Consider the following 27,888-nt stretch of genomic DNA (forward strand, 5'->3'; position numbering starts at 1 on the left):
TGACACTTTAAGAAAACCAATTTTGGTTTCTTCATCTATTTGTAATTATTGTATAACACGAGAGAGAGAGAGAGAGAGAGAGAGAGAGAGAGAGAGAGAGAGAGAGAGAGAGAGAGAGAGAGAGAGAGAGAGAGAGAGAGAGAATCAGCTGTTGTAATCGAATGCCGTGTTTTTGTTTCCTGTACCTCCTGAAGCGAGGAATTGATCGCCACAACTGACAATATTCATGTTAATTTAATTCTTAAACTCAAGTTGCCATATGTGAACTATGGTTTTATTTCTTACGGAGAGAGAGAGAGAGAGAGAGAGAGAGAGAGAGAGAGAGGGAGAGAGAGAGAGAGAGAGAGAGAGAGTTGTTTTAAATGTAATAAACAAAAAAAATATGATAGGTTATAACACATTGGTGCTTATGTAATATCAACTGTATAGATGGTTTGAATAAGTTAAGAAATGGTATAAACAATACTTCGTACGCGCATATTCTTGAGACCGGCAGCTAGACGTCAGCTGATCTGATCACAGCCAAAAGTAAAACAAAAAGAAGTCAACAATACTCGATTTTTAAAACACACCTGAAATTAAAAAAAAAAAAACACGCTTTCTTAATGTGCAATTAACTATTTAAAGAGTAGCAATTTTCTAGAATAAAATGATGTTTCCCCAAAAAATAGTGGTTTGCTGATGAAATCGGATGCCGTATTTAATGAAAAAAGTCTGTGAAGTCATGAATCCGCGATGGTCGAACCGCGAAGTAGCGAGGGCTCACTGTATTTCAGAGGTGATGCATAGCAACAAGCTGCTAGGACTGTAGAGTGACGTATCTCCTGCGACACTGCAGCATAGAGAGCAGTCGTCCGGCTACGAGATCCTGAGGGATCAATGTAGTGAGATGGGAGTTTGAGGGCTCAAGGTCACAAGAATCAAAAAGTTTAACTTGACGAGGGCCCAAAAGCTTAAAAGTGACGAGAGCCCGAAGGCTCAAAGTCACGAGAACTCCAGGGTTCAGCATGATGAGGGTCCAAAGGCCCGAAGTCACGAGAGCCCGAAGGCTCAACACAACGAGAGCCCGAAGGCTTGCGGTCGCAAGAACTGAGAGTTTTGGCGCAATGAGAACCCGCAGGTTCTGGGTTATGAAAGCCCTGAGGCAAACCGTTACGTGAGCCCGGATGCTCAGCGTGCTGAGAACCCAAAGGCTGTGTGTAACGAGAATCCGAGGGCCCTGCGTAACGTGGATCCAGAGACCCAAGGTCACGAGAGCCCTAGGACTCAGGGCAACACGAGCCTGAAGGACCAGCGTAACGAGGGTTTTGAGACCCCAAAGGACTAGCATAACGAGGGTCACAAGAGCCGGAAGGCTCAACGCTACGAGTGCCACAAGAACCCAAAGTTTCAGGGATACGAGAGCCCGAAGACTCTACGCGACGAGTCCAAAGACTATGGGTCACGAGAGCCCGAAGGCTCAGCACGACGAGGACCCGAAGGTCCAGGGTTACGTGAGCCCAGAGGCTCAGCATAACGAGGGTCACGAGAACCCAAAGGCTAAGCGTAACGAGGGTTACGAAAGACCGAAGGCTCAGCGCAACAAGGACCTGAAGGCCCAGGGTTACGAGAGCCCAGAGGCTCAGCTTAATGGGAGCGCAAAGACTCAGGGTTACGAAAGCCCGAAGGCTCCTCGTAACGGGGTCCAAAGGCTCCGCGCAACATGGACTCGAAAGCCCAGTGTTACGAGAGCTAAGAGGCTCAGCTTAACAGGAGCCCGAAGACTCAGGGTTATGAAAGCCCAAAGGCTCCTCGTAACGGGGGTCCAAATGCTCCTCGTAACGGGGTCTGAAGGCTCTGCGCAACAAGCACCCAAAGCCTAAGGTTACGAGAGCCCAGAGGCTCCAATTAACAGGAGCCCGAAGACTCAGGGTTACGAAAGCCCAAAGGCTCCTCGTAACGGGGTTCGAAGGCTCCGCGCAACAAGGACCCGAAGGCCCAGGGTTACAAGAGCTCGGAAGTTCAGCATAATGAGGGTAATGAGAACCTGAAGGCTCAACATAACGCGGGCCATGAGAGCCAGAAGGCTCAACATAACGCGGGCCACGAGAGCCCGAAGGCTCAACATAACGAGGGCCACGAGAGCCCGAAGGCTCAACATAACGAGGGCCACGAGAGCCCGAAGGCTCAACATAATGAGGGCCACAAGAGCCCGAAGGCTCAATATAATGAGGGCCACGAGAGCCCGAAGGCTCAACATAACGAGGGCCATGAGAGCCAGAAGGCTGAACATAACGAGGGCCATGAGAACCCGAAGCCTCAGCGCAATGAGGACCCGAAGGCCAAGGGCTACCAGAGCCCGGAAGCTAAGCATAACGGAAACCCGGAAGCTCAGCATAACGGAAACCCAGAAGCTCAGCATAACGGGAGCCCGAAGGCTCAGCATAACCCGCACGAGAACCCCAAGGAATCATGAGATGAGAACCCAAAGGTTCAAACAGGCGTCTCCTTACCACAAGGGGAGGAGAATGCCCAGGGTGAAGAGGGGTCAGGAACTTCCACTGGACAGACCCCAAAAGGGGAACGTCTACCAGGTTCCCCTGGAGAGTTAGTCTGTTCTGTTTCAAAAAGCTGATCAAATGCTTTCTCTCACAAACGTGAAGAATTTTCTCCCGAAGGAAGACATCACCTAGGACTCTGCTTTCTCCCCGCTCTAGGGGGAAGAAGCATTAGCTTACGTCACATGCTCGTCATGGATCAATCTCTCTCATGCACGAGAGATGTCCAGATATCCTACCGAAGGAGGATCTTGCCTTGGACTTAGCTTTCCCCCAGCTCCAGGGTAAGAAGCGCTGTCTTCGGCAATGAGATAGCAGCTGATGATCTTTGTCGAGCTGTCAGCAATTCTCCCCGAACTCGGGAAGGTTGCTAAACAGCTGATGAAGGGAAGCTCTCCCTCGGAAGGGAGAGCAGCCCACCACCCAGGGAGGTGAACTTTCCCTCAGAGGGGAAAGTTTTCCAAGTTGAAGGTCGGCATCAAGCGCTACCTGAGAAATGTAACCGAGGCTAGTTTCTGGGTTCACCCCTTAGGTATACCCCAAATGGAACATTCGAAGGAACCCAGTATGCCTCTCCCCTCGTTCCCACGCTTGTGCATGAGGAACGAAGGAGAGCCGAAGAGTGATACACAAGACTGTACCACTATCGGCAGGAACCTCGTCCCGTAAGGAAAAGGTCGTAACCAGCGAGCTGATCAGGAGTAGCAACAGGTAGAGAGATCCCTTCAGCGCAGGAGTGTGAAGGGGCAGGTACATCAGATTTCACGGGAACGAACGGATCTGCTCTTCCAACGTCGGCTGACTTAGATGAACGAAGAAGAACGGTATCGCTATCTGAGGAAATATAAAAATTATGAAAGAAACTCCCTCAGGAAAATCACCTACCCTGCATACGGGAAGGGTGTCCCTCGAGAGAACAGAAACATAATAAGGATTGGGCGCTCCTTTCGCAGGTCCCCATTGTCTTGAGAAGGAGAGTGGTGGCATAAGAACTGTAAAAAAAAAAAAAAAAAAAAAAAAATACAAATGATTAATCCACTGCAAACAAGACTACTTGGGAGAAAACTCAACCCTCGGTGGAAAGGGGGTTCCTAGAAAGGGAGTGGAAAAGGTAAAGACAGTGCACTCCCTCCGCCGGCCAAGTAAGGCCGTCCCAAGAAGGAGTGTGGAGAAGAGAGCTGAAAAATTTAAATGAACAGTTAATATTTCAGAAACCACCCGCGAATGGGAAGGTGTTCCCCCACAGAGGATCTGCTGGCCATCCATGCAAGAGAAAGAGCAGCGTAGTAAGGAAGAAGGAGTATCAACACAATGACAACTCCCCTGCGGTGGAGACCGAGTCCGCACTACGCTGTCACACAAACAGTGCATTTTCATATACAGTATATATAACGAAAACATAAGTTTAAGAATAGGAAAAACAGAATTAACTATTAAACAATAAAATGTCAAGTCCTGGCGGGAGAAGGCAGAAGTTACCGTCCTCTACAGAGCCAGAAAGCTAAGTGAGTGCTCAGCCCACGTCTGAGTGAGCGGGGTATCCGGCTACCCCCCCCCCCTCCCGCTAACTAGCAGTTGGAGTGGTTATCCTCACTAAAATTCTCATGGCTGGTCTTTCAGCTTCGCCGAAGGTAGTATCCCTATAAATATCGGAGGGTTTGTATTTAGTATTGGAACATATAAAGCTTACAGCTAAATCTCATATAAAAATTACCGATATACTGTACTCTCATATCAGTTATCTAATCAAAACTGGTTCACATAAGAATGATTTAACGAGCCCTTTGTAAACATATAACAAGTCCTATTAGCATAACTTAAGACACAGTACTTACTGTGGTAGAACATCTGGAGTTATGGTGCTCTCTGCAGGCATGTTCTTGTTAGAGTTTCCTAAATTTTTAGTGTCTTTCAGTCCTGCCAGAAGGGCTCTTGCCAGCTCTCTTCTGTTAGAAAGAAAAACAAATTTTATGCAGCAAATTATTTAAACTAATCAAATTTTTATAGAAGTGTTAAATTCCAAATAAATCGAGTTGTACAGTAAACTATTTGGAGCCCAAGGAAAATAAATCAAAATTAAGTTCTCTTAACTTGTCCTTTATCCTGACAATAATGTAGAACTTACAATCTTCTCATACAAAATAAAGCTAGACCTGTAGGGAAGTTTCTTATTACCATTGGGTGTTAATATGTCTATCAATTGGGCAGTTTTTGTCAGGAGACCCTTTTTCAAATACATACATCATACATACATATACCAAGGCACTTCCCCCAATTTTGGGGGGTAGCCGACATCAACAAATGAAACAAAAACAAAAAGGGGACCTCTACTCTCTACATTCCTCCAGCCTAACAAGGGACTCAACCGAGTTCAGATGTTACTGCTAGGGTGCCACAGCCCACCCTCCCACATTATCCACCACAGATGAAGCTTCATAATGCTGAATCCCCTACTGCTGCTACCTCCGCGGTCATCTAAGGCATCGGAGGCAGCAGCAGGGCCTACCGGAACTGCGTCACAATCGCTCGCCATTCATTCCTATTTCTAGCACGCTCTCTTGCCTCTCTCACATCTATCCTCCTATCACCCAGAGCTTTCTTCACACCATTCATCCACCCAAACCTTGGCCTTCCTCTTGTACTTCTCCCATCAACTCTTGCATTCATCATCTTTAGCAGACAGCCATTTTCCATTCTCTCAACATGGCCAAACCACCTCAACACATTCATATCCACTCTGGCTGCTAACTCATTTCTTACACCCGTTCTCACTCTCACCACTTCGTTCCTAACCCTATCTACTCGAGATACACCAGCCATACTCCTTAGACACTTCATCTCAAACACATTTAATTTCTGTCTCTCCGTCACTTTCATTCCCCACAACTCCGATCCATACATCACAGTTGGTACAATCACTTTCTCATATAGAACTCTCTTTACATTCATGCCCAACCCTCTATTTTTTACTACTCCCTTAACTGCCGCCAACACTTTACAACCTTCATTCACTCTCTGACGTACATCTGCTTCCACACCACTATTTGCTGCAACAACAGACCCCAAGTACTTAAACTGATCCACCTCCTCAAGTAACTCTCCATTCAACATGACATTCAACCTTGCACCACCTTCCCTTCTCGTACATCTCATAACCTTACTCTTACCCACATTAACTCTCAACTTCCTTCTCTCACACACACTTCCAAATTCAGTCACTAATCGGCCAAGCTTCTCTTCTGTGTCTGCAACCAGTACAGTATCATCCGCAAACAACAACTGATTTACCTCCCATTCATGGTCATTCTCGTCTACCAATTTTAATCCTCGTCCAAGCACTCGAGCATTCACCTCTCTCGCCACTCCATCAACATACAAGTTAAGGGGATCGGCCGCCTAAAATACCGAAAAAATATGAAACATATTGGATTTGCTGAAAAAAATTCTATGGCTTCGTAGAGCATTCAAGAATGTGTGCACGAAGTATTATGCTAAAATTCGCCTTACTTTTCTAGTTATGGCCTGAAATGTAACAATAACTTTATACACAGAAAACACCAGTAGCGCAAATTATTTAGTCTGGTATAGTTTTTGTGATATATGTTACAAAAACTTCCTTTGAAATGAAATATATAATGTCAATAATATCCTAATTGGCACCTTTCTGGTTATAACTAGACAAGACAAAACACCCATCATGAGTCATGAGGCTCAGTTGCCTATAAATCTTCACGTAATAAGGTCGCATTTTTTCATGCTCGCTAGCCTTGACTGAACTCTCTTTTTTTCTGCGGTGTTTTTAGTTTTTCACCATGCCTAAAAGGCGCAAGAGTTCACTTCATGCTTCTAGAATGCGGAAACGCCAATTTGATATAGCCATCGAAGAAGTAGAACAGAGAATTCAAGAAACTAATGCCATAGAGGGGAATGAAGCGACAACGAGAGAGAGAGGGGCCGCGCAGCAAATGGCGCACGCTAACATCACTGCTGGCCAGAGACCAACCACATCCACCCCTAATCGTCTCTCTATTCGTTCATCACTGCTAAAGGGCAAAGATATTTTAGAAGAAGAATGCAGAGGATCGGAGGCTGATATTATCAACGATAGTGAAAATAAAATGATAATAAGTGAAGCAAGACTTGAAAAATTACTTGAATCACAAATACCGAATTGTAGATGCAAAGTAATTCCGAGGATCCATTTGGCAAGGAATGGATTTGAGACACTAATAAAAAAGATATGTCCTAAATGCAGAGGGAAAATTATTTCAGAACCTGCAAAATGCCCACCGATTTCTACAGAAGGAAGGAAGGCTCCAATTTACAAAACCAAATTTATAATAATATGTCTTAGGCACAAAGATAATCAATTGATTAATATTTCTATTCATAATACTTTTGCATTAAAGCAATAGACATTAAAAATAAGATTTGAAATACAGTTAATACTAAAAAAAAAAAAACATAAAATTAATGGTAACACAGTCTTTTACTTTTTTTTTATGTACCTAAAACTTTGTAAGCCCGTTTCTCAAAACATAAGTTTTTCACCTTCAAAATGTATCTCCTCCCTTAGTATTGGACCAATCTTAATGTAATTTCATATATAATATGGGGAAACATGGTAGATTAAAAAAAAAAGCAGAGGATTTTTAATATTTTGAGTTTCTGATTTTTGGCAAATTTTTTCCTGTAATTTTTCCGGGAAAATTTCATAAAAAAAAAAATTCATATCTTGAAAAATAATTGAAAAATAAAAAATCCCCGGCTTTAAATGGAAGGCCATATGTGTTTTATACATGGTTCAAATCTCATCCCTTAAAACCAAAAATCAAAGGAGGAGATGCATTTTGAAAATGGCCATTTTTGGCCGAAAAAAGCTCTGGCGTCACAAAACCTAAGGTCACTGAACAAAAAAAAATTCCTCAAAAGTACCACACAATATCCTTTAACAAACCCCCTATATATCAACAACCTGTCGTTAAAAAAGTCGGAAACCGGCAGATCCCCTTAAACAACCACAGTGACATCACACATCTCTGTCTCAGCCCCACTCTCACCGGAAACCAATCACTTACTTCATTTCCTATCCTAACACATGCTTTACTACCTTTGTAGAAACTTTTCACTGCTTGCAACAACCTTCCACCAACTCCACATAGCCTTATCCCATTCCACATTGCTTCCCTATCAACTCTATCATACGCTTTCTCCAGATCCATAAACGCAACATACACCTCCTTACCTTTTGCTAAATATTTCTCGCATATCTGCTCTTTTTCAAATACATGTACCAAATGTAGAATTGTAGGTTATGGCTGAATCTGCTATATTAATCTTGTATGAAAGTTTTTCTATGGGTTGTATTACAACTTTCTCTCTTAAACTGCATCATGTTGGGATTTGTGAGTACTGTACCTCATACCTGTACTTCAGTAAGGGGAGGGTGGTTATGTCATTTGTGAAATTCTTTATTTTTGCATGAAACATTAAAAAGGATGTTGCCACGTATTTTGAGGAAACTAATGTCCTCATTGTCAAACTAGGTTATCTGAAGTCTAAATCAGGAAGGTTCAGTATTCATACTGGAGGTCTAAATTTATGGGGGATGTTGGGCAGAGGCAGTAAATTGTGTCTTACTGCCGATTAGTTTAGACATGCGCCGTTTGGAAAATGGACATGGGCAAGCTGTATTTCTGCTTGGCATCGGTATCGGGTGTGACAGTTGTTGAGTTATCTCGGTGTTATACCATAAAAGTAAAGGGAAGCCTGCTTGTCTCCTTGCTCATTGTTAAGGATTCAATTAAGGTTTTGCTGTGTTGAGTAGATAGAGTCCAGAAGTCTGTCTAACAGCAGGAGAAACTCCTGGGTAGCATTAATGGTGGGTTTTTCCATCTGGATCTGGTGGATTTCAGGTTCCTTCCACATAAAAAACTATGAGACTTTAATGCTATTTATGCCAGTTATTGTTTGATGAAAAAAACATAGGGCAAACACCTAGAGGCTGATTGGCCCCACAGCCCTTAGCACTGGTCGATATGTACCATTTCATAAATGCAAACCAATCAAGAAAATTTTTTTTATCAAGAAATTATTTAGCAATAAATCAGTTCACGTAAATTTTTTTAAGTTGATGACCATTTTTATTTTTTGATACAGTGGTTGTAATTTACTACATTACTGTACTGTATGTTCAAAAGATTAAATTGATGAGATGAAGTTGACTAATTATCAAAATGACTATACTGTGCTTTGGTGTGAAAATGTCTGCCAAAAATAAAGTACTGTACATGTAATAGAGGTATAGTAAAGAGAATTATTTTTGCTTTATCTAAAATAAGTTTCCATTCTAACAGAATGCATGTATGATTTACTGATATATCTGGTTGCTATTACATGGATAAACATACCATTATGGAGTTTTACTATGTCGGTCCACTATTTGCACTGTATATTGTAATAACTTCTAAAAATGTTCAATTCATAACAATGAGCCCAGAAAACAACTTTTACTTTGCATAATTTTAGCAAGTTTATTAACATTGAGGAAGATGCTAATGTAACAATTAACAGTATATAATACATCTGATCTATACGATTGCAAAAATTATCAAAATCTTGCAGTTAATTTTGAGGGCAGGGCAAGCAAGCCTAATAATAAAACTATGCAAGTCACAGTAGAAGTAGATCAACTTATTTTCCACAGGTAATGGAGCATCTACAGCAAAGTTCCTGGTGGAATCTGCAAACTTCAATATAGATTAGGAGGAGGAAATCTTGTAGACGTATTTAAACAGATGTAACGAGAAAATCACGGAACATGAGTGGAAGAGAATTACTTAATTGAGCTTGCACCCTGAAAGTCCTAGGCTGACATCAAATGCATGAAAGCAATAGAATTCTAAAATATACTTATTAAAGGCTTTTTACATGTGAAATGACAAATTCTGAGATAATTCGCATTTTTCCCTAACTAATACAAACCTGGAGTTATTTATTTGGATTATTTTTTGGCGAAGCTGGAAGGTAGCCATTAGACTTGAAGTACGAAGTGGCAACCTTGCCTGACCGCTTGAGCGGGTAGGCTAGGGGGGGCTTGGGGGTACCCAGCCACCTCTTTATACAGTACACTCTCACAGCTGTGAGCTACGTCACTTTTGATTGCAGGCAGGACTTCTGAGGGACAGGTGATGACTGGCCAATTTATAAAAATAACTCCAGGTTTGTATTAGTTAGAGTAAAATACAAATTATCTCAGAATTTGTCACTTGTTCCCATACTAACAAACCTTCTGTTATTTATTTGGACGACTCACTCTTAGGTGGGTGGAAGTCCTAAGTCTGGCATGGACATTGACCCGGTTTTACCTAGTACAGTGTAAGACTGTGGTCTAGGGAAAACTTGAACACCTCGCTAAAATATACAAAGGGAGCATAATAGCAGCCTGAGCAATTCAATGTAATGAGAGTTTGTCGTCTTGTATATAAACACATTCTGAGTTTATAGATAGGAAAACAAGACATTTCCCATTGCTTATCTTGTAGAAAGCAATGGGGACGAGGACAGTATATAAATTTATGACATACTAGGCTACACAAGGGAAGTGATAATCACCTGCAGAGGTTGAAGCCAGCTTGCAGATGGACTTGTAGTGCTGTACCCCAAGGGAGGGGAGAATGAAGAAAGAAAAGCCAGACATACTCTCATTCATCGCAGTCTTAACCCGGGTAACCAATACCCTCAACCAACTGCTACTTGTCCATCAAGGAACCTGAGATACTCAAACCACATGTTGAGGAGCCACCACAGAACCAACAGTTAAAGTATCGAGTCTCCTGTGGGTCACGTCCTTTAAGTAATGGGCTGTGAAAGTAGTTTGCCTATTCCACATGCCTGCTTGTAGAGCTTACAACACGTTAAAGTCGAGTTTAAATGCCAAGGATGTACTAATTTCCCTGACATCATGTGCTCTAGGTCGTCGAGCCGGAGGAGGATCGGGAGCCAAGGCTCTCTCAATCACCTGGCTAATCCAGGAGGAGACAGTGTTTATAGTGATCCTCCTCTTTATTCTGCCTGACCTAACAAACAAAGGTGTTAGTCGGGACCGTGTTGCTGCAGTGCGTTCAAGATAGTATCTCAAACTCCTCACTGGGCATAGAAACATCTGATCTGTGTCATTGGTTGCAGAACAGAGACAAGCAATCTAAAAGGGCCCGAATCTATGGTCCAGTAACCCCCCAGACTTTGAGTCTTAGCAATGAACTCGGGGACGAAGGTGAGTGTCACTTCCCCCCATCCCTTTGAATGGGCAACGTCATAGAGAGGCCATGAAGTTCACCGAATCTCTTTGCCAAGGCTAAAGCGAGCAGGAACACGGTCTTCAAAGTGAGGTTTCGGTCAGTTGTATAGCGTAATACTTCGTAGGGAGGTCCTTTTAAGGATCTAAAGACACGAACCACGTTCCAAGGAGGAGGCCTAATCTCTGACTGAGGGCAAGATCACATAACCCAGTATGAGTAAAGAAAGCTCTAATGAAGAGGAAATGTCAACTCCTTTCAGCTTAAAGAGGAGGCTTCAAGGCTGAGCGATGGCTTTTCACCACCGAGACTGAAAAAAGCTTTTCCTCCGAAGGTATACTGGTATACTGTAGCGGCATTGAGCGGAGAGATATTCCTTCCATGACCCCAACAATGGAAGACTCTCCATTTAGCCTGGTAGACTGAGGCTGAGGACTTACACAAGTAGCCGGACATTCTTTTCGCAACTTGTCATGAAAAGCACTTCTGGGAGAGGAGACGCTGGATAGTCTCCAGGTGTGAAGTCGAAGCGACAGCACGGTTCTGTGAAAGATTTTCACATATGGTTGTTTGAGTAAATCTGGTCGTGGAGGAAGCTCTCGCGGTAGAACTACTAGAAGTTGCAGGAGGTCCGGAAACCACTCTGCGTGATGCCATAGCTTAGTTATAAGGGTCATCGTTAGATCTTTGGATGCTCTGGTCTTGTTGAGCGGTCTTCTCATCAGCCAGAACGGAGGGAAAGGCATACATGTCGATGTTGTCCCACTGGGAGGCAGGCTACTCCCTACACTCAGCACAGGGCGAACCCTGCTTTCAACGATGCCCTCTACATGATGGATAGAGAGAGTGTGGGTCGGTATCCAACGATGACATGAAGGTACCGCACGCAGCACCTTCGCGCCCAAGACAGGTCTGCATGAAGGCGATCTGAAGAAATCTCGTACACCTGAAAAGAAAAAGCAATTACAGACGTCCAATGACAGCCTTGGGAGGAGAGAGAGGAGACGTCCACTCTCTACCAAGCCAAAAGAAAAAAGTGACGTACCTCACAGCTGTGAGAGTATATATAGAGGTGGCTGGGTACCCCCACCCCCAGCCTACCTACTCAAGTGGTTAGACAGGATTGCCAACTCGCACTTTAAGTCTAATAGCTACCTTCCAGCTTCGCCGAAAGATAATCCAAACAAATAACAGAAGGTTTGTTAGTATGGGAACAAAGAAGACCTTCGGTAATGGTCTAAAGGTAATTCTCCAGCGTCATCGAGGAGGCTTCGGATAAGGTAAAGTTCTATAAGCTCCTGTGGCCAATCTGATACCAGCATGGTATTGGATCTAAAATCTTTAACAGCTTGGAGTGTCTGAGGAGTATATTTGACACCAGTAACTTATTCTTAAAACATTAAGGCCTTGTACAACTAAAATAGTTTTGGGGTCTGGCCATCTTGATGTACGGGACAGAACATGTAAAGGATTCAGAGCTTCAAGACATTCTACTTTTGAGGCTTTCAAGTGAGAAAACCCATGTCAAGACATTTTACTTTTAAAGCTTTCAAATGAGGAACCCATGTCAGCCTGCAATCATATATTAATCCTAATAATCTAGTTACACTTACACGAGATCCGTTGGCCTTTGATTTAATTCAGTAAATAACTTTAATAAACGGATTTTGAGCGAAGCGAAAAATCTATTTTTGGGTGAGATAGCCATGTCGTCCTGATGGAAGGTTCCTTCAGTAGCTTCCTTAGGGTATATTTGACTACAGTGGATATTCCCAGGGAATTAAACTAAAGGTTATCACAGAATTCTAACTTCTGGCGCGAGTACCCTAAAGGTTTCCCTCTAGGTCTAGGATATCGTATATCAGCAGGGGACGCATGCATTAACACGCCACAGGCTATCTGCACCCCATATATCGTTAACGCTTCGCTGGGGAAAGGTGGCGGGATAACTGAGGAGCCACTCCAAAGTTACCCTCCTTCGTTACTGCTACGGTTCTCGAGATGTAAACAAACGCCATCATTCTGTGTGACATCACGTCCGTCTTTATTCCGAAGCACAGCTTCTACCTATCTCCGCGATACAGTATGTCAGGGAGGGGCATGGTAGGCTGAACTGGAACAGTCGGGCGGGTCCATCAGGACGACATGGCTATCTCACCCAAAAATAGATTTTTCGCTTCGCTCAAAATCCGTTTTTTGGGCTCAAGCCATGTCATCCTGATGGAAGTGTACCTGAGAATTAATGTATCGTGGGTTTTTCCCTAATCCCAGTACCTACTTCTTCAAACGATATTCCTATGGTCTGGTGACCGTGGAGACCGTGACAACTTCGGTAGGTGTCACTACCAGTGGTCCTATAAAGACCTGGCTTCCTGCCCCCCTGGCAGGCAAGTCCTGTTGGACAAGAGGGATACCTCGAAGAAATCAGACGAAGATATACTCACCTGGTGAAGAGATCGTGTCGGTCTCGAAGACAGACCAGAAGGTTAATATTTGTGTAAGAACAATATTATGCCATTAGGTGAGTGTGTAATATACAATAGGTATATTAGCCTTAATATAAATATAGGGTAGGGGCAAATAAAACTATAACAGTAGTATATTTCCAAATGAAAGATAGGAGCGAAAAGAGACGCACATGGTAAAATAAAATAATGATATTTTAATTATAAAATAAATTTTTGAATATACTTACCCGGTGAATATATAATACTGTAGCTGACGTCTCGGACGGATCGACAGAAACCCAAAACCTCGCGAGCGATCGTCGTGAAGGTTGCGGGTGTGCCCACCAGCGCCGACTATCGGCCAGATACCGCATATACTTGTAAACAGCTCCAGTTCTTCTCATTCCGCTGGGTCTCTATCGGGGAGGAAGGGAGGGCCTTTAATTTATATATTCACCGGGTAAGTATATTCAAAAATTTATTTTATAATCAAAATATCATTTTTAAATATTAAACTTAGCCGGTGAATATATAATAGCTGATTCACACTCATGGTGGTGGGTAGAGACCAGTATTAATACAATAAAGGCGTATATGCTTAGAGTTTTTGACAATTATATCATAACAAAACCCAATTAAATATAGGTAGGCTACCTGGTAAGGAAGCTGACTCTGACGATTACTCTGCCTTATTAGTCCGCTTTCCTCACGAAGCCCAGCCATCCTCTCAGGATGCTGAAAGACTCCCAGGAGCTGTTATATCCAGGGCGACCACCCATACAACAGGACCTCATCAAAACTCTTAATCTGGGCGCTCTCAAGAAACGACATTTGACCACCCGCCAAATCAAAAAGGATGCGAAAGACTTCTCAGTCTTCCGTACAACCCAAGACAAGATTAAAAACATTTCAAGAGAAGATTAAAAGGATATTGGGATTAAGGGAATGTAGTGGTAGAACCCTCACCCACTACTGCACTCGCTGCAACGAATGGACCCAGTGTGTAGCGGTCCTCATAAAGAGTCTGGACGTCTTTTAAGTAAAATGAAGCGAACACCGACTTGCTCCTCCAAAAGGTCGCGTCCATAATACTTCGCAGAGATCTGTTTTGCTTAAAAGCCACGGAAGTTGCTATAGCTCTTACTTCGTGCGTCTTGACCTTAAGTAAACAACGATCTTTTTCACTTAAGTGAGAATGAGCCTCTCGGATTAAAAATCTAATAAAATACGATAAAGCATTTTTAGACATAAGCAATGAGGGCTTCTTAACGGAGCACCATAAGGCCTCAGATCCACCTCGTAAAGATCTGGTACGAGCTAAATAAAACTTAAGAGCTCTAACTGGGCACAGTACTCTTTCAACCTCGTTGCCTACGATCTCTGATAGGCAAGGTATATCAAAAGATTTAGGCCAAGGACAAGAAGGCAGTTCATTTTTGCCCAAGAAACCAAGCTGAAGCGAACATGTGGCTTTATCTGTAGAGAAGTCGATGTTTTTACTAAAGGCATGGATCTCACTGACCCTTTTAGCCGAAGCCAAGCACACCAAAAAAAGCGTCTTGAGGGTGAGATCCTTCAGGGAGGCTGAATGTAATGGCTCAAACCTGTCGGACATTAGGAACCTTAGGACCACGTCTAAGTTCCACCCAGGAGTTGCCAAATGACGCTCCTTAGAGGTCTCGAAGGACTTAAGGAGATCTTGGAGATCTTTATTATTGGACAGATCTAAGCCTCTATGTCTGAACACAGAAGCCAACATGCTCCTGTAGCCCTTAATAGTGGGAGCAGAGAGGGAGCGAACATTTCTCAGATGCAGGAGAAAGTCTGCAATTTGGGCTACAGAGATACTGGAAGAGGAAATGGATGATGACTTGCACCAGTCTCTAAAGACCTCCCACTTCGACTGGTAGACCTTGATGGTAGATGCTCTCCTAGCTCTCGCAATCACTCTGGCTGCCTCCTTCGAAAAACCTCGAGCTCTTGAGAGTCTTTCGATAGTCTGAAGGCAGTCAGACGAAGCGCGGGGAGGCTTTGATGAAGACTCCTTACGAGGGGCTGCCGTAGGAGATCCATCCTTAAAGGCAGATTCCTTGGAACGTCTACCAGCCATTGAAGTACCTCTGTGAACCACTCTCTCGCGGGCCAGAGGGGAGCAACCAACGTCAACCTTGTCCCTTCGTGAGAGGCGAACTTCTGCAGTACCTTTTTGATGATCTTGAACGGCGGGAATGCGTACGCGTCCAGGTGAGACCAGTCCAGCAGAAAAGCATCTATGTGGGCCGCCTCTGGATCTGGGACAGGAGAGCAATAGGTCAGGAGCCTTTTGGTCAACGAGGTGGCAAAGAGGTCTATGGTGGGTTGGCCCCAAGTCATCCAAAGACTCTTGCACACGTCCTTGTGGAGGGTCCATTCTGTGGGGATCACCTGACCTCTCCAACTGAGACAGTCCGCCAAGACGTTCAAGTCCCCCTGGATGAATCTTGTCAACAGTGAGATGCCTCGATTTTTTGACCAGATGAGGAGGTCCCTTGCGATGACGAACAGTGTGTGGGAGTGAGTGCCTCCTTGCTTAGGGGGATGTGTGCCGGCCTGCCTTTGCCGGCCGGCACACACAACAACTAGCTTTAAAGTATACTACTTAACAGCTATAGGGCGGCAGCACTCTGGTTCAAATGCCTGTGCCGGTCGGCAGCAACTGCCGGCCGGTAACAGCCAGTGTTGGCCGGCAATGGCTGCCGGCCAGCAACTACACAAGGTAGTACCCAGCTGCCGGCCACACTCTTGGTGACCGGCAGACAAGGACTGACATAAGCCGGGAGATGTACGCCAAGGCTGTGGTGTTGTCCGAATTGACTTCTACCACTTTGTTTCGTAGAAGACTCTCGAAACTCGTCAAGGCCAAGTGAACAGCCAACAGCTCCTTGCAGTTGATGTGCAGGCTCCTCTGATCTGACGTCCAAAGACCCGAACATTCCAGACCGTCCAGAGTCGCTCCCCAACACAAATCCGACGCGTCTGAGAACAACACGTGGTTTGGGTTCTTGACCGCCAGGGACAGACCCTCTCGCAGACTTATGTTGCTGTCCCACCAGTTCAGGCACGTTTTTACTGGCTCGGAGATCGGGATTGACACAGTTTCCAAAGTCTTGCCCTTGTTCCAATGGGAGTCTAGATGGAACTGGAGAGGGCGAAGGTGAAGTCTCCCTAGTGAGATAAATTGTTCCAGGGATGACAGAGTCCCTAGGAGGCTCATCCAACTTCTCACTGAGCAACAGTCTTTTTTTAGCATGAGGCGGACTTTGAGCAGGGCTTGCTCTATTCTTGTGGCAGACGGAAAAGCCCGAAAAACTAGACTGCGAATCTCCATCCCCAAATAGAGAATCGTCTGGGAGGGATTCAGTTGAGACTTTTCTAAGTTCACCAACAGTCCCAACTCCTTTGCAAGAGCCAACATCCATTGAAGGTCCTGCAGACAGCGATGACGGGACGACGCTCTGAGAAGCCAGTCGTCCAGGTACAGGGAGGCTCGAATTCCCGATAAATGAAGGAATTTTGCCACATTCCTCATGAGCCTCGTAAACACGAGAGGAGCAGGGCTGAGGCCGAAGCACAGTGCTCGGAACTGGTACACCACATTCCTGTAAACAAACCTCAGATACGCTTGAGAATCCGGGTGTATAGGAATGTGGAAGTACGCATCCTGCAGGTCGAGAGAGACCATCCAGTCTCCCTCTCTGACCGCTGCTAGGACGGACTTCGTGGTCTCCATCGTAAATTTTGTTTTTACAACAAAAACGTTGAGCGCACTGACATCCAGCACTGGCCTCCAACCTCCTGTATGCTTTGGGACCAGGAAGAGACGGTTGTAAAATCCCGGTGATTGAAGGTCCGAGACTTTCACCACCGCTCCCTTCTCTAGCAACTGAGAAACCTGCTGATGTAGAGCTTGTCTCCTTGACTCCTCTCGATACCTGGGAGAGAGGTCTACAGGAACTGTTACTAGAGGAGGTCTGCGTACAAAAGGTATTTTGTACCCCTCCTTGAGCAACAACACAGACTCTCAGTCTGCACCCCTCTTCTCCCAGGCCTGCCAGAAGTTGTTCAGTCTGGCCCCTACCGCTGTCTGAGGACGTGGGCAGTCAGACTCTGCCACGGGAGGACTTGGATCCTCTCCTCTTGCCTCTTTTACTGTCGGCACGAGGGCCTCCCCTACTGGGGGCTCTGCCACGAAAGGGCGGGATAAACCTCGTCGCTGGGGTATCGATCTTGGGTCTTACGACATAAGACGATGAAGGAGCACCCTTACGAGCAGACGTAGCCATCAGGTCGTGGGTATCCTTCTGCACCAGCGAAGCCGCAATATCCTTGATCAACTGCTGAGGAAACAAGGCAGATGACAACGGGGCAAAGAGGAGCTCCGACCTTTGACAGGGAGTTACTCCTGCCGAAAGGAACGAGCAAAGAGTCTCACTCTTCTTCAGGACTCCAGCCGTAAAGGTAGCGGCGAGCTCATTGGAGCCATCACGGATGGCTTTGTCCATGCAGGACATAATAAGCACGGAAACATCCTGGTCGGCCGACGAGATCTTCCTGCTTAAGGCTCCTAGCGACCAATCTAAGAAGTTAAAAACTTCGAAGGCCCTGTAAACCCCTTTAAGGAGATGGTCAAGGTCCGAGGAGGACCAATAAACTTTAGAGCGTCTCATGGCCAGGCGACGGGGAGAGTCTACTAGGCTTGAGAAGTCTCCCTGGGCAGAGGCAGGAACTCCCAAGCCGAGAACTTCTCCCGTGTCATACCAGACGCTCGCTCTAGAAGCCAGTTTAAAAGGAGGGAAAGCAAAGGCTGTCTTCCCCAAACTCCTCCTGGTGATCAACCAGTCGCCTAGCAAACGTAAAGCCCTCTTAGAAGAGCGAGAGAGCACTAGCTTAGTAAACGAAGGCTTCGAAGCAGCTAAGCCTAGCGCAAACTCTGACGCAGGCGAACGAGGAGCAGAAGGTACAAAATGGTCTGGAAAAAGATCCTTAAAAATCAGCATGATTTTCTTAAAGTCCATAGAGGGCTGAGCAGCTTTAGGCTCTTCTCCGTCTGACAAACTGCCCAAAGGAATATCAGTAGGCGGAGGATCAGCAACTTCCTCTTCTGAAGGAACCTTGTCCGACAATTGTCGAGTCTCATGAAAAGGAGAGACCTGCCGCGGCGGCAATGCTTGACAGGCAATGTCCACAAGCAAAGGAGCAGCAGTAGCAGTCGAGGAAGCAACGTCATGCCGCTGCTGAAAGGACTGAAAACCTTGTGACTGACCAACAACAACAACAGGAGTTGATGGACGCTCGACGTCACGTCGGAACTGCATTGACTGCCTAGACTGAGCAGTCAAAACAACCTTCGACTGCGGTGCTTGACGCTCAACATCAAGTCGAGGCAACTGAGCTGGTTGGCGAACGTCCTGAACGTCAACACGAGACTGCGGCAGCGGCTGAACGTCAACACGATACTGCGGCAGCGGCTGAAAGTCAACACGGGACTGCAGCGAGGGAGGATCCATGTCACGTGACTGACGTGACAAACTACCGACATCACGTTTCAAAGTGCTAACGTCAAAAGGACGAGTAAAAGCTCGTTTGGGCGGCTGATGGCCAGAGTCTCGATCAGCGTAACGGCGATGCAAAAGCGAAGGATCATCGTGAACCTGCTCAACGTTATACTCCTCCATAAGGGAGGTAAGCTTAGTCTGCATATCCTGCAGGACAACCCATTTAGGATCAACGGGAGTCGGGACGGGCCGAGACGACGGTAACGTCTGTGTCGGCAAAACATTGCCTTTACCGAGACTCTTGGAGCCCGTGATACGCTTACGTTTAATAGGCGAACAGTCTTCCGACGACTGCAAGGGGTCAGAGCTGTCCCAATGGCTACAGCCAGGACGCTGGACCTGTCCTGAAGGGACTGACTTTCGCTTCAAGGGTCTAGAAACCTTGCTCCAAGGTTTCTTTTGCGAAAAGCCTTCGGATGACGAGGAGAACACAGCCTCGCTCGTCTTATGGTAAGGGCGATCTTGACGAGAAACGCCCGATACCAAAGAGGGAACGTCTGTACGTTGGTTAAAGCCTCTCGTCCCCTTAAGTCCTACGACATTACTTCTCCCTGGTGCAGGGGAGCCTGAAAGAGGTCTCGGACTAGGGGAGCGACAAGCACGAACAGACGAACCCTCGGTCGCAACACTAAAAACACTTTGCGCACTTATCACTTTGTCACTACGATTTTCTGATTTGCCACTCTGACAATTTAATAACTTCACATCTGACATGAGTTGGTTACGGTCCGAAGCTAAGGATTCAACTTTCTCGCCTAAAGCTTGAATCGCAAGAAACATATCCCGCATGGACGGTTCATGAGTGCTAGTAGAGGGTTCAGGAACAACTACTACAGGGGAAGGATTAGGTTCAGGGGCATGGGAGGAGGAAAATTCCAATGACCTAGAGGAGCTTCTCCTCACTCTATCTCTCTCCAGCTTACGAGAATATTTATCAAATTCAAGCCAGTCGAATTCCGACAAGACCACGCACTCATCACACCGATCTCCTAATTGACAGGTTTTACCCCAGCAATTAGAACAAACGGTATGTGGGTCGAGAGAGGCCTTGGGAAGACGTTTGTTACAATCCCTAGCATTACATTTGCGAAATTTAGGTCCAGGGATAGGAGAAGGGTCAGCCATATTGAACAATCAGAGAAAAATCCAAAACAAATCCAAAGTCATCAACAATAAACACTAGCCAAAAAAGGGTTCAAGAGTTTTAATTGAAGAGAAAAACACCCGTCACAGCGAAAGCTCAAAACAACCAAAATAAAGTACTTCACCAAAAATGACGAAAACTCAAGGTCAACAGCGAGCGGAATCAACTTGTCGATAAGACCGACAGAGAAGAACTGGAGCTGTTTACAAGTATATGCGGTATCTGGCCGATAGTCGGCGCTGGTGGGCACACCCGCAACCTTCACGGCGATCGCTCGCGAGTTTTTGGGTTTCTGTCGAGCCGTCCGAGACGTCAGCTATTATATATTCACCAGCTAAGTTTAATATTTAAAAATGATTTTATTTGAAAATTTGCAAGTAATTACAGAAAATATTTACAATATTAATATTGACATAGAATTCCTGAAAAGACGGTGATGTGGAATCTGAAAAGGAAAGGTTTTGCCTTTAAACACAAGTTCCCTGGGGAACGCCAGTCTTTTAGAGTTAATCAACACTTCATGTTCAAGAACATGCGGCACACATGTAAAAATCTATGTCACTTCACCTTAATGAGGAACCGTCTATCAGTAACACTAAGTGTACTTTGAAATCACTATGTATCATGCTAGGGTCAACACAGGCACCAGTTGAGTTAGAGTCCCGAAATAACTCACTGTTCTACGCAGATCTAAGCAGCAGGTTTCATTACACTACCTGCAGCTACCACGAATCTTTTGATCTCGTGCACCTGTTTCGCATAGTCTTGAAGAACACACGTGATGATTTCCAGCCCGTAAAGCTCCGGAGGCTTTCGAAATCCATTCCTTGGAAGAAATTCAAGGAAGAGACGACTTTCCTAGGATCATGACCTGCGGGTGTACTGTCAGGATCCGCTCTGCAAATAAAGTACTGTAGGTGATTTTCACTCTTAGTTGTTTCAGTGACAGGTCACTACCCGAGGTTTCTCCTTTGAAGAGTTGACCCCCACCAAAGGCTGAAGTTCTTCGAAGATAGACCTTAAGACTCTCCACTAGGCATAGAGAGACATCTTCCTTCAGGGGGGCAGATTCTCCAAGGGCCCCATCTCTTGGTGGGTAGTTCGTTTTTAGCGACAAACGTGGGGTCTGGGAAGAGGGTAAGTTCTCGTGTCGGCGAACTGTATCTGGCCCTCTTCTCTTGATAATGCCACTATTTCACTGACTCGGGCTCCCGAGGCGAGAGCAAAAAGGAAAATTACTTTTTGAGTCAAGTCTTTCAGAGGGCAGGATTCGTTGTCCAGGCTAGAGGCGAAATGGAGCACCTTATCCAGGGACCAAGTGATGGGTCTCGGTGGAGGTGCTGGACGGAGTCTAGCACATGCTTTTGGTAATTTATTGAAGATTTCGCTGGACAAATCAATCTGGAAGGCGTATAGTAGTGGTCTAGTCAAGGCCAATGTGCAAGTGGAAATCGTATTGGCAGCTAGGCCTTGTCCATGAAGGTGAATGAAGAAGGAAAATCTATGGTGATTTCCGTAGGGTTTTTTGCCTTGACGAAGGAGACCCACTTTTTCCAGGAAGATTCGTATTGCCTTCTGGTAGACTCAGTTTTGTATTCCTCAAGGAAGTCTAAACTATTCTTCGAGATCCCAAACCTTTTCTTTACAGCTAGGGAGAGAAAATCATGAGATGAAGGTCCTTGACTTTCTTTGATGAATCGAAGACAATCGACTTCTGTACCTGTTGGGAGAAAACTGGGCCCGGCAGGGGGATCATCCTGGGCTGCAGCTCCAGGATCAGGGGAAACCAGTTGCTCCGAGGCCATTTGGGAGCCACTAGAGCTGCTGTCCCCGTGAAGGTTCTCAGTTTGGAGAGGACTTTCAGCAGAAGGTTGGGTGGAGGGAACAGGTAAATCTTGGACCATCTGTTCCAGTCCAGGGACATGGCGTCCACTGCTTCCGCTTTGGGGTCTCCTAAGGGGCCACATATCGAGGAAGTTGCTTGCTGTCGCTCGTCGCGAAGAGGTCAATCTGAAGTTCCGGGACTTGGCGAGAGATAAAGGAGAATGATCTTGCATCTAGAGACCATTCCGACTCTACGGGGTTTGTCCTTGATAGAGCGTCCGCCGTCACATTGCGGAATCCTTGTAGGTGAACTGCAGACAAGTGCCATTTCTTCCTATCCGCCAGACGGAAGATGGGTAGTAGCACCTGATTTATGTGGGGCGATCTCGAGCCCTGACAATTGAGACATCTGACTACCACTGAGCTGTCCAGAGTCAGACGGATGTGGATCGAGGGACGCGGGGATAGTTTCTTCAGGGTGAGAAGAACCGCCATGGCCTCCAAGATGTTAATGTGAAACGTCTTGAATAGGGGAGACCATGTTCCTTGAACCTGTCGCTGGAGAGAGTGACCCCCCAACCCTCTAGGGAGGCGTCCGTGTGGATGTTGATCGATGGAGGTGGATGTTGAAGAGGGATGGATCTTTTTCAAGGTCCTCGCTTCCGACCACGGCTTTAGAAGTGAGCGAAATCTGTCTCTTTGAGCGATGGATGCGTTTCGTCTCCAGACTCCCGCGGCATCCTTTAGCTGTGCGCGTAGCACTGGGTTTGTCACTGAGGCGAATTGTAGGGAGCCGAGTACTTGCTCCTGTTGTCGTCTTGAAATCCGTTTGGATTTTAGAAGTCTTCTGACAGACCCGGCTATTTCCTTCCTTTTCTTCAGAGGGATGGAAAGGCGGTGTGACTGAAGGTCCCAATGGATTCCCAACCATTGGAACTTCTGAGCTGGAGTGAGGCGAGACTTCTCGGTGTTTATCTTGAAACCCAGATGTTCCAGGAACTGTGTGACTTTGCTGCAGGCTCTCAGACAATCTTCTGGCGATGTCGACCCGACTAGCCAGTCGTCTAGGTAGGCCATCACTTGGACGCCCTAAAGACGTAGCTGTTGGACGATTGTGTCCGCTAGCTTGGTGAACATTCTTGGAGCCACGTTGAGCCCGAAGGGCATGGCTCTGAAGGCGTAACTTTTTCTTTGGAGTCGAAATCCTAGGTAGGAGGAAGTGTGGTGGTTCATTGGAATGTGCCAGTAGGCATCCACCAGGTCTATTGAGACCGTGTAGGCCTTGTGAGGCAATAAGGCTCTTATTTGTTGAAGGGTCAGCATCTTGAATTTGTTGTTCACAATGAACTTGTTGAGGGGGGACAAGTTCAGAATGACTTTGAGTTTGTCTGAGTCTTTCTTGGGAACACAAAACAGTCTTCCCTGGAACCTGGTTGACTTTACCCTCTTGATCACCTTCTTGTTCAAGAGTTCTAGGACATATTCTTCCAAGAGGGGGGTTGACGGCTGGAAGAATTGATGGAAGGTTGGAGGTGGTTGAGTCCACCTCCATCCCAGTCCCTTCTTGATGATGTTGTGTGCCCAAGGATCAAAGGTCCAGCGATCCTGAAATTGGCGGAGTCTTCCTCCCACCGGAAGCACTTCATTGCTTCTGGTGTCCCGAGGGTTTGCCACCTCGGCCGCTAGCTCCCCTTCCTCCACTGCCCCTGGAGGGGCAGCGAGAGGAGTCTCTGCCGGAGCCCCTACCTCTGGGACGAAAAGTAGTGGAGCGTTGTTCGTAGGCAGGGGTGAAGACCGGTGACTGCGACACCACCGGTTGGGGGACCAGTTGAAAGGTCTGTTGCAGTTGCGCGACCGCTTGGGGGGTTGCGGGAGCCGGAAACTGGCGTTTTGGCCGACGTTGCTGGGGTCTAGGTTTTGAGGATTTTCTCTTAGGTTGAGGGCCTTCTTCCTGAGAGGACTTCTTCTTTCGGGACATGTCCCACTTGTGGAGAAGGTTCCGGTTCTCCGTGGCGGCTTTGTCCACTATCTCTTTTACCAAAGCTGACAGGAAGAGATGTTTGCCCCAGATGTTGGAGGGGATCAGTTTCCGGGGTTCGTGCCTTACTGCCGCGTTGGCAAACACGAACTCTCTGCAGGCTCTTCGAGCCTTGATGAAGCTAAACAGGTCCTTCGTAACTGTTGCTAGGTGGGACTTTGCAAGGACCATATTAAAGTCTGGGATCCTAGTGTCCCCGGCCATGACTTCTAGTTAGACCTGATGTGACAAGGAGGCGGCCAGCCTCTCCTTGGTGTCCTGTTCCCGACGAAGGAGGTGGTCGTTCAGTCTCGGGAGGTCTTGATTGAACTGGCGACCAGCCACATCAGGTTCCAGTTTCCCGACCGTGAAGGTAAACTGGACATCTTTCCAGAATCTATCATCGGGGGGAAGGGCGAGATAGAAAGGCCTACACTCCTCCAGTGTAGGGCAGGGCTTTCCTTCCTCCACCCCCTTCATGACTGCTTGGAAGGACTTTTCCACGAAGGGGAAGGATGTAGTAGCGGGAGCAAGAAAGGACGGGTGCTTCTTGCTCAGTGCTGGCATCTTTGAGTTGGTAAAACCCCAACTCTTAAGAGAATGAGCCAGCATGGCTTGAGCTTTTGCGAGATCGAACACGATCACTTCCTTGGGTTCAGTCTCCTCCTTTGAGGCCGGTTCGGACCTGAGTCGGATGTAACAGTCCGGGTAACCCTCGAAGTTAGGGAAGAATTCCACTTCTTCTAGGAGGACGGATCCAATCTTATCATTGATAAAGATCTTGCCCGTTGTAATCGGCATATGCTCGGCGTACCTCCAGGGGTTAAGCTCCGAGCAGTGGGGGGAGGTCCTTGACCGAGATCTTCTTCGGTTGCTTGAAACCTATGAGAGTAGACCTGAACTGCTCCTGAGTCTCTCGAAGTTTCTTGGTCATTAGGGCCTCCAGCATCCGGAAGACCTCTTCGGTTGCGGGTGGCAAAGGTTGCGAGGCGGCGGAGGTAGAGGGAACAGGTTTCTCGGTCACTACAGGGGTTGCCGGAGGTGCTGGGGCGACCTCGCTCTCCGAATCAGGGTATTCCACCTGATCTTCCTCTTCATCTAGACCCTCGCCCATGAGGGTTCTTTCGGTGTCATCAGATACTTCCGACATACGCTCCACTTCGTCTAAATGACACTTTTGAAGTGTCTGCGTAATATCGGGTTCAACCACCAGTTGGACGGTGGGAATCTGGTCCTGGGGAACCACAGTCATGAGATGCTTTAGGCAAAAGCATGGCCCTCAACCGCTCACTTGGAAGATAAGGTGGCGTTCTTCTGGAAACCGCGTACCCATTTGCGCAGTTTCTCTCGAGCGATGTTCCTTACCTCCGTGGACGGAGGGTTGTCAAACGCCTCGTCAAGGAGGCCTTTGCAGATTGAGCAAGTCTGCGGGTCCCAGTACTTGAGGTCGCCTTTCTTGGTGACACAGGGGGCGTGGGTCCGGCACGCCGTATGCCCGTAGAAGTCCGGGCGGCGAACTGCACAAAAGGAGCTCTCACACTTCACATACTCCTCCTGTAAAAGAAAGAGGCTATGAGTACATGGAAGACATAGATATGGCTTACATTACTCTTAATTTTAGAATAACTTAACTCAGTAAGATTAGCTTATTATTATAGGCTCAGGATAGGTGAGCTAGAAAGGAAGTAGGAAGACACATACTTGTGAATCCCGTCCAGCCGGTTGTTGCGACCTTTTCTGTAGTCAATTCCTTAAGACCTGAAGGTTCTAAAGGAGGGAAAATCCTTATGGATGAGCCAAGCGTAGGCCTCCTTTTTTAAGGAATTGTCCACAGAGTGGAAAGGGTCTGAGGTCATTCAGAACCTAGGGAGGGTGAGGGGGAAAATAGGATAAAACCCCCTCAATAGTTAGGTAGGTCCCAGCAAGAGACTGCACTGAGAAGCACAGAGTATGCTGGAAATGTTGTACTGTGCAACCGTACAGCATAGCCACTATTTCAGTAGGTATAAGATACCAAGGGGGAAGTGGCCAAGCTATCCAGCTGCATCAGATCGATTGCCGGCACTGGGCCGGCAGCTGTGGAAGGGGTGCTTGTCCATTAGAGCCTCATTTGGTGGCGCCGGCAGACCGGCAGAAAAGCCGGAGGCCGGTCCGACGGGGTGAATCCATCTAGGGGTACACACTGAGTGACAGAGATGGTAGACACCAAAGGGGCGATCGCCGGCACGGCGGCGGACTCCGGCAGCTGGCGAGCTGTCGACATGGTGAGCCGTAGTTTGTTTCATAAGATGTATGGGGCGGATAACCAGGAAGTCGGCGGTTAGTGCCGGCCGTGGGCGGCAGCCTCCGGCAGATGGCAGGCTGTCACCATAGGTAATCCTAGGGAAAGGAGTATGGGGCGGATAGCCGGGGTGTCGGCGATTAGCGCCGGCAAGGGGCGGCAGCCACCGGCATTCGGCAGGCTGTCGCCAGGGGTATTAGCATCTTATGAATGGAGAGGTCAATTGGGGTGTCGGTGGCTAGCGCCGGCAGCGGAGGCGGCAAGGGACCGGCACCATGATAAGAGAGAGAGAAAGGTAAGGAGGGAAGTTAAGGAAGGGTAATGTCCGATACCCCCACCAGCTTCTCTCCGGAAGAAGTGCTCTCATGATAGGCGGGGATACGTCTATCATCCGGCGGCAGGGGGGCGGCAGGGGGCCGGCAGACGGCCGGGAGCCTGAGGTAACCCAAGGGAGGGGCAGAGGGCACTCAAAGAGGGGGAGTCTTCCGCCGGCACCAACCCCATAGAACAACTATGACGGGGAAGTGTAGCAGAGTGGCCAGCCAAGCAGAAGAGCACAGCTAACCCTACAACTCTCCCCAAGGGAGGAATTGTAGGACAGCGGACAGGGGTGTGGAGGCGAGCTAAAACAAAGGGATAGAGTGGGGAGGGGAGTAGGGGTCTTTCAAGGGTGGGGGGAGTCTGTCGGTGCTAGCCTGCCTAGGCAGGGGAGAACGCTCCCCAACCTAGGGAAGGATAGCTCAGATCAGGTACAGCACTGGTGCATCGTCTTAAACTATAATAAGACAGAATCCCCCCAAGGCCTAACCTAAGCCAGGAGAGTCATTCTCCTAGATTAGGGAGGACTGGGAAAGACACGTCGCTGGGTTGCAGGTAGGAAGGGAGTGTCCCAACCAAGTGCAAACTAGGATAAGGGCAGGGCCCTTTCCCTTGGACTCGGTCACAACCTTAAGGGGGGTTCATTCCCTTAAGGTGGGCTGAGAAGACCGATGGATACTCTGGGGTTCTAGCCAAGATCCCTCCATATAAGGGAGAGGGATGAACACCTAGCCTAACCTACCCGAGAACTAACCCAGGCAGGGGGATAGGATATAACGAGGTTACCCAGAGGGAGTTACCCATAGGTGAGGGGGATATAGGAAGCATACGAGGGCCCCAACGTTAGGTTAAGGGAGTGTGGTACGACAGACCAAACACGGTCCCTTGTATGGTCCTAGAAGGCGAAAGCACACGTGCAGCACTGTATCTAGTATGTTTAAAAACCTATATCTTCATTACAATAACCTAGGAACACTTATTATATCATGCAAAGTAAATATGAGCACTAGGCTATCAAGTCTAGCGGCTAGGCTAGCACTAGTTGCCTAAATGAAAACAACAGCATAATATAATTCCTAGCAATGAAGACTAAATAACTAATGATATTAATTAGTTATAAGACCAGGAGGGCTTTTCTGGCTAACTAAATATAGCATGCGAGGCGAACAGCGGCGTTGTAAAATGGCGCCTCCGGTCAGGGCACAGCTCTGCCACAAAACACAAGATTTAAGGATAATTAATCGTTACTTTACGGCCAGAGCTTATTTAAACAATACTTGAACATGGTACTCAACTTTCCAGAAGAAGGCGAGGCTGAAAGCTGCGACATGGTGAACGATGAACACTGATCAATAAAGCTAACCAGGAAAAACCACTGCTAGGTAGAAGCTACAAAGCGAGGAATAAAGACGGACGAGACGTCACACAG

The 27,888-nt window shown here is 46.8% G+C and overlaps 1 protein-coding gene across 2 annotated transcripts in view; it reads right to left on the reverse strand.

Moving 5' to 3' along the window:
- LOC137638590 (melanopsin-A-like) overlaps positions 1–27,888 on the reverse strand; it is a 102,005-nt gene that overhangs the window by 38,771 nt on the left and 35,346 nt on the right. For both annotated transcript variants that reach the window (XM_068370794.1, XM_068370793.1), the window contains exon 4: positions 4,373–4,483. In XM_068370794.1, coding sequence (XP_068226895.1) covers positions 4,373–4,483 — 111 coding nt within the window. The remainder of the gene's footprint in view (positions 1–4,372; positions 4,484–27,888) is intronic.

Source organism: Palaemon carinicauda, chromosome 3 (genome assembly GCF_036898095.1).
Source record: "Palaemon carinicauda isolate YSFRI2023 chromosome 3, ASM3689809v2, whole genome shotgun sequence".
Lineage (NCBI taxonomy): Eukaryota > Metazoa > Arthropoda > Malacostraca > Decapoda > Palaemonidae > Palaemon > Palaemon carinicauda.